General features: G+C 47.9%; 1 protein-coding gene across 2 annotated transcripts in view; it reads left to right on the forward strand.

Annotated features, from left to right (window-relative positions):
- cemip (cell migration inducing hyaluronidase 1) overlaps nucleotides 1-7,354 on the forward strand; it is a 65,351-nt gene extending 57,997 nt beyond the window's left edge. For both annotated transcript variants that reach the window (XM_035523592.1, XM_035523595.1), the window contains exons 21-29: nucleotides 179-359; nucleotides 491-706; nucleotides 1,067-1,278; nucleotides 1,642-1,827; nucleotides 3,811-4,015; nucleotides 4,282-4,371; nucleotides 4,682-4,839; nucleotides 5,000-5,100; nucleotides 6,329-7,354. In XM_035523592.1, the coding sequence (XP_035379485.1) occupies nucleotides 179-359; nucleotides 491-706; nucleotides 1,067-1,278; nucleotides 1,642-1,827; nucleotides 3,811-4,015; nucleotides 4,282-4,371; nucleotides 4,682-4,839; nucleotides 5,000-5,100; nucleotides 6,329-6,456 (1,477 nt within the window). In that variant the 3' untranslated portion in view covers nucleotides 6,457-7,354. The remainder of the gene's footprint in view (nucleotides 1-178; nucleotides 360-490; nucleotides 707-1,066; nucleotides 1,279-1,641; nucleotides 1,828-3,810; nucleotides 4,016-4,281; nucleotides 4,372-4,681; nucleotides 4,840-4,999; nucleotides 5,101-6,328) is intronic.

Raw genomic sequence — 7,354 nt, forward strand, 5'->3', positions numbered from 1 at the left:
TCCTGTTAATGATAATGATAATAATATCTCACAAAGCTGTTCTCACCACAGATGTAGATAACATCAGTACATGAGACACATTACAAAGCTCCACGTTAAAAGGCACCTTTATGCTGGGTGCGTCTGCCTGGCTGAGTCCCATCCGAGCTCAGCCGCCTGGTTGCCCTGTGTCCCGCAGGGATTTCCCCATCCGAGGCATGCAGATCTATGATGGCCCCATCAATGTCCAGAACTGCACCTTCCGTAAGTACGTCTCCCTGGAAGGCCGTCACACGAGTGCCTTCGGATTCCGTCTGAACAACTCGTGGCAAAGCTGTCCCAACAACAACGTCACGGACATCACCTTCGATAGTGTTCCGGTGAACCCCCCCCCCCTCCCCACACACACACATGTGCACCACCCATCCAGCCATCAGTTCTCAAAGCATGTTTATGTGAGTAATTAACTCCAAACCCTTGTTCATCCCTCTATCCCTGATCGGGATGTCAGATCACGTCCCGCGTGTTCTTTGGAGAGCCGGGTCCCTGGTTCAGCAGTATGCAGATGGACGGGGATAAGACCACCATCTTCCACGACGTGGATGGCTCGGTCAGCGAATACCCCGGTGCCTTCTTGGTCAAGGAAGACAACTGGCTACTCCGCCACCCCAACTGCATTGACGTGCCCGACTGGAGAGGTGCCATCTGCAGTGGGCACTACGCCCAGGTGAGCGCTGCCCTCAAAGCCACAAGACACCCACATGTTTGCTGTCGCTCTCACACATGACTGTGTGCGGTGCCAAGCGGGCTTCTGTTTGGGCACAGTCTCATGCCTGGGCACACGCGATGCTGTTTTTCTTCTAAACACAACCCTCCTTGGCACGGTTGGGCATGCTATTATCTTCCGTTTGCTCTCACCAGGCAGCCCAGCACCTGCGTATGTGTGCGAATTCGTGTATGAGAGGGAGCTCATCGGCTCAACATTTGGATTTCTAACTGCATGCGCGCGCACACACACAAACACACACACACACACACACACACACACTTGAAACCCAAGATCACTTTTGGCTGCTCTGTGGTCCAGATATACATCCAGGCGAGGAACCCGGCCAGCCTGAACCTGAGGATGGTGAAGGATGAGTACCCTGACCGGCCCCTGGAGCTGGTGGGAGCTCTGGGCAAGAGGAACCAGTACCAGCAGTACCAGCCTGTGGTCATGCTGGCTAAAAGCTACACAGTGCACTGGGACAAGCCGGCGCCTGCTGAGATCACGGTCTGGCTCATCAATTTCAACAGGTGAGCCGCAGCCCAGCTGAGGGGCACCGTGCGCAAAGACCATTTGAAAGCACATCTGTATTCATCCTGATGCGATTGTGTGTCACACAAGTTATTCTTATTCACCACGACTACTGCAGGTTTTGCATTGTACTCACTTTTCTTCAGGGTCAGAAATGTTTGGAAATGTTTGTCATATTATTTGTGTTTAAGTAACATCTGTTCATCTTTTGAAAAAATAAGAATTCATTTTGTACAATTACACTGGTCTTCTGTAGTAGAAACCTTTGGTCTGGAACAAAAACCTGCTCTGTTCCGCCACCTCGTGTTCATAATGTGCCACTAGAGGAATTGTCTATTTTAAGCTCTGACTTCCCTCAACAGAAACGACTGGATAACTATAGGCTTCTGCTACCCAAAAGGCACCACATTCAGCATCATCTCTGACATTCATAATCGCCTCACGAAGGAGACAAGGAAGACCGGCACGTTCATCAAAACTGCCCAGAGAGACAAAATCAGCCACATGCACCAGGCACGAGGCTATTACTACTGGGAGGAGGACACTGGGTAAGGCTATTAGTACTGGGAGGAGGACACTGGGTAAGGCTATTACTACTGGGAGGAGGACACTGGGTAAGGCTATTACTACTGGGAGGAGGACACTGGGTAAGGCTATTACTACTGGGAGGAGGACACTGGGTAAGGCTATTACTACTGGGAGGAGGACACTGGGTAAGGCTATTAGTACTGGGAGGAGGACACTGGGTAAGGCTATTAGTACTGGGAGGAGGACACTGGGTAAGGCTATTACTACTGGGAGGAGGACACTGGGTAAGGCTATTGCTACTGGGAGGAGGACGCTGGGTAAGGCTATTAGTACTGGGAGGAGGACGCTGGGTAAGGCTATTGCTACTGGGAGGAGGACGCTGGGTAAGGCTATTGCTACTGGGAGGAGGACGCTGGGTAAGGCTATTGCTACTGGGAGGAGGACGCTGGGTAAGGCTATTGCTACTGGGAGGAGGACGCTGGGTAAGGCTATTGCTACTGGGAGGAGGACGCTGGGTAAGGCTATTGCTACTGGGAGGAGGACGCTGGGTAAGGCTATTGCTACTGGGAGGAGGACGCTGGGTAAGGCTATTGCTACTGGGAGGAGGACGCTGGGTAAGGCTATTAGTACTGGGAGGAGGACGCTGGGTAAGGCTATTGCTACTGGGAGGAGGACGCTGGGTAAGGCTATTGCTACTGGGAGGAGGACGCTGGGTAAGGCTATTGCTACTGGGAGGAGGACGCTGGGTAAGGCTATTGCTACTGGGAGGAGGACGCTGGGTAAGGCTATTGCTACTGGGAGGAGGACGCTGGGTAAGGCTATTGCTACTGGGAGGAGGACGCTGGGTAAGGCTATTGCTACTGGGAGGAGGACGCTGGGTAAGGCTGTTGCTACTGGGAGGAGGACGCTGGGTAAGGCTGTTGCTACTGGGAGGAGGACGCTGGGTAAGGCTGTTGCTACTGGGAGGAGGACGCTGGGTAAGGCTATTAGTACTGGGAGGAGGACGCTGGGTAAGGCTATTAGTACTGGGAGGAGGACGCTGGGTAAGGCTATTGCTACTGGGAGGAGGACGCTGGGTAAGGCTATTGCTACTGGGAGGAGGACGCTGGGTAAGGCTATTGCTACTGGGAGGAGGACGCTGGGTAAGGCTATTGCTACTGGGAGGAGGACGCTGGGTAAGGCTATTGCTACTGGGAGGAGGACGCTGGGTAAGGCTATTAGTACTGGGAGGAGGACGCTGGGTAAGGCTATTAGTACTGGGAGGAGGACGCTGGGTAAGGCTATTAGTACTGGGAGGAGGACGCTGGGTAAGGCTATTACTACTGGGAGGAGGACGCTGGGTAAGGCTATTAGTACTGGGAGGAGGACGCTGGGTAAGGCTATTAGTACTGGGAGGAGGACGCTGGGTAAGGCTATTAGTACTGGGAGGAGGACGCTGGGTAAGGCTATTAGTACTGGGAGGAGGGCGCTGGGTAAGGCTATTAGTACTGGGAGGAGGACGCTGGGTAAGGCTATTAGTACTGGGAGGAGGACGCTGGGTAAGGCTATTAGTACTGGGAGGAGGACGCTGGGTAAGGCTATTAGTACTGGGAGGAAGACGCTGGGTAAGGCTATTACCCAGCGGCTATTAAGGCTATTGCTACTGGGAGGAGGACACTGGGTAAGGCTGTTACTACTGGGAGGAGGACACTGGGTAAGGCTATTGGCACTGGGAGGAGGACACAGCTGCCTGAGCACATGCTGCATAGGTGTTGCTGTTTGTCAGGGTCCCAGTGATGTATGTTAGGGCACACTAACTGGGCCTGGTCTCAGATGTTTGTGAAACCCCCTGATACATGCACTGAAACGTGAACCTAGTCTAAGAATGGAAGAGGCCCTTTTTGCACAAATGTTAACTCTTCTCTCTGTGACATGCATGTGTCCTCTCTGTCGCATGTGTGCATCCTCTCCATCGCTTGCGTGTGTCCTCTCTGACACCTGGCGTGCTGTGGCTCCTCCGGCAGGCTGCTCTTCCTGAAGGTCCAGGCACACAATCAGAAGGATGACTTCTCCTTCTGCTCTGCGAAGGGATGCGAGAGGGTCAAAATCAAGGCAGTCATCCCCAGGGGGAGCGCCCCTAGCGACTGTATGACAGAGGCCTATCCAAAATACGCCGAGGTGCCTGTCGTGAATGTGCCCATGCCCAAGAAACTGCCCCGCTCCAGACTGGTAAAGATGGATTTGAACGGCCTCTTTGTTATGATCAGCTCTATTTATTTTTTAACTCACTTCCCTCAGTGTAGCTCTGCCCAGTTCCCAGTGTGGCAGTGGCTGTTGTGCTAGCCGACACTGATATTTGTTACGGTTCATCTTTACACTTCATTGTAGTTGGTTTTCCATACCGTTACGTGGTAGTCTAGAACCTTCATCGGAATTTGTCACATTAGAAGCCAAGAAACAGTGAATGTCTGAGTGTATGGTGGATGTTCTTGCAGCCTCAAGTGTCTGAGCACTTCCTGGAAGTTCGGTTGGAGTCCTACAACACACGCTTTTTCCACATCAAAGAGGATTTCTCCTACACAGAGGTAAGGGGCACCCGTGTTTTTACATGCTAATTTCCAGCTACTAAGACCAGTCATGGTTGTTAATAAGCCCTTCTGCCCCATACAGCTCTCGCTGTATGAGATTGATGGCAAAATGGTGGAAGAGACTCTCTCTTTGTTAATAAGTTCATTCATTTTTCACAGCTATTCAACTGGATTTTCCTGTATGAATAAAAATCGACAGGAGGATTTACAGTTCTGTTACTGACCCAAATTCCTGCAATCCTCAGCATCTATTAACTTTCAGTAATCGGAAGAAACCAATCTGCTTACCCATTGGTCACTTGAACAGGTCAACGGCAAGAAGATCTACCAATCAGAGGACGGGGTGCACTTGACCGTGCTGGATGGCCACAGTGGCCAAGTGCTGGAGAAGAAAGGCTTCAGGAATGCTGTGCTGATGGGAATCCCAGCACAGATCGAGAACTACATCAGCAGTCTGAAAAACGAGTGAGCACTCTCTCATACCAGCACCCGGTTTACACTGTCAGATACGCTTTGAACCTTTTATATGGTAAAGTTGAAGGTTACTCGATGTCGACTACACTGTTTCTGAGAATGTTTAAAAGCAAGAGACCTGACACCATGACTCTTCTTCATACGTTTTCAGGTCTATAGTGTTGGTTACCTCTAAGGGCAAGTTGGTCACGAGAGGACCATGGACCAAAGTGCTTGAAAGGTTGGGTGCAGACCAGAATGTGAAACTGAAAGGTACCAAACAGCACCACATGCTTTATTGCTGGGTTTCTGTCAAAAGATGAACGAGTTAAGAGATTTGGGGAGTTGGCGTGAGTTGCTTTTTTCTGGCGCTGCATTGGCTGTGCTTTGCTAGGGCTTCTAATGCAGTACAAAAATGTGTTTGTACTGTTACAGATGCTCTGGCTAGACTGACAAAATGACCAGATGAAAAGCCCAATTGAGGGATTTGTGTATGAAACATTTAATTTATTAATCATTCTGCAAAAGTACTTAAAAAAACCTAAACAAAACCTAATATTTTACATTCAGTCTCGATGTATGGATACTTTCTGCGTAATTCTGTGAATCGTGTCGGTATGTTTTGATGCATTTCTGTGTGTTAGAAATAGCATATTAGTCTTAATGCATATGACTTGCACTCATAAACAACAGGGGGCAGTAATGCTTTGCCTATGTTAACTTTAGTTTAACTTTAAACACTTACTTAATGCCTCCGTGGAGGCTCATTATGGCCCTAATATTCCTGTGACTATTACATTAAAAGCATGACATTATGTAATTAGTAATTAGTTATCCTGTAATTCTGATGTTTTACAATTACTGCTCAGATTGCTCCATTGGGGGAGCCAGTGTGCAGAGTAAAGGAAGGTGTTCTGGGTGATGCATGTGGAGGCTTTGCAATAAAGATCAGATAAATATTACATAAAGTCTCCATCTCAGGCAGCTGAACATTTACAACATGTCACACATATGTGTGAAGGTCAGCACACACACGCACACACAAACCACCACATACAAAATCACACACACATGCCAGAGCAGCAGGTTTCTTCCTCTTGCTTCGCCCTTCACATATTACTTTCACACGTTACACTTAATTTCCTGGCCAAAACCTTTTTAGTTTAGAGTGCAATGCCTTCTTACAGTTAGACTTTTTTTTCATACCTTTGGTTATTTTTTATGGTGGAAGCACTGAAACAAGTCCATGCTCATGGCATTCTGGGACATTTCAATGAAAAATATTGCACACTTTTTACCAGTAAGACAGGCAGCCACATGTTGGAAAAACCAAACCAAAGTAAGGGTTTTCACACACACACAAATGAAATTAACCGTTTAAACACACAAAAAAAGCCAAAGTCAGCCACGTGCTTACAGTGTCGTTATAGCAGGTCTGCAGGTTTAAGTTAACTAAGACGCTTTCATTCACCTGGCTCAGATCTCTTCTGCTTTGCTCCAGATAAACTGGCCTTCGTGGGTTTCAAAGGCAGCTTCCGGCCCGAGTGGGTACGACTGGCTGTGGATGAAGAGCGGGCCAAACTCCATCAAGTGCTGCCCATCCCTATAGTGAGGAAGGTGAAGCTTTGAGAGTACAGCGGGACACAGGGACTCCCATCAGCACCACTGCCCTGTAACCACACCCACCCACCCAGGACTACTGAACTCCGACAGAAAATCAAAAAGAAGCATGCGTTTGTGTCAGCTCCCTTCCCACCAGGATTGATGTGCGATGTCGATGTACGTGATAATGTGGACGTTACGTGATTTCTTCGGATCGTGTCGTCAGTGTGAATATACTTTCCGCTTCAGAGAGTAATAAGTAATGCGCCACATTCCTCCTTTTTTATGCCCACTCTCTGGTGTCTGCCTCCATGTCCTTCCCCAAAAAGGTTTGATTGTGAATGTTGTGAGGTTCGCCATTTAATGATTGCTTAGCGGAGGATGTGGTCAGTTTGTTTGTTGTAGCATGAGAGAGAGAGAGAGAGAGAGAGAGAGAGAGAAGGAAGAATAGTTCTACATGTCTGCAGTGCCCCAGTATAACACGGAACAGCACAGCTATGTTATTTGTTTGGGTTTAAACCTGTTAAAAGGATTGGCAACTTGTATTCCATCTGGCAAGAAGCACGAAAATGCCGAAATAGCTGGTCTTTTTTCGGAGATTGTAATTTGTTAGTGATTTGTATGTTTTATGTGTTTCTAAAATTCTTCAGATTGATAACAGAGATATATTTTATACTTATTTATTGTACATGCACTATTGAAAAAATCTAGAAGGGACATTCTTCAAGTTGTAATGTATTTCTGTCCGACCTGTAAAAATTAATCTGTTAAGATTTCTCTTACTTCTATCACTTCTTTTTGCATACATTAATCTTAAGTTGTACATTGTGATGAAAATGTGACAGATTTTAAAGTAATGGAAATGTATCGCTTTGAAAACCTTTTGTACATGAATAAATGACAAAGATACATGTTATCTACTCCA

This window comes from Electrophorus electricus, chromosome 1, assembly GCF_013358815.1.
Source record: "Electrophorus electricus isolate fEleEle1 chromosome 1, fEleEle1.pri, whole genome shotgun sequence".
Classification (NCBI taxonomy): Eukaryota; Metazoa; Chordata; class Actinopteri; order Gymnotiformes; family Gymnotidae; genus Electrophorus; species Electrophorus electricus.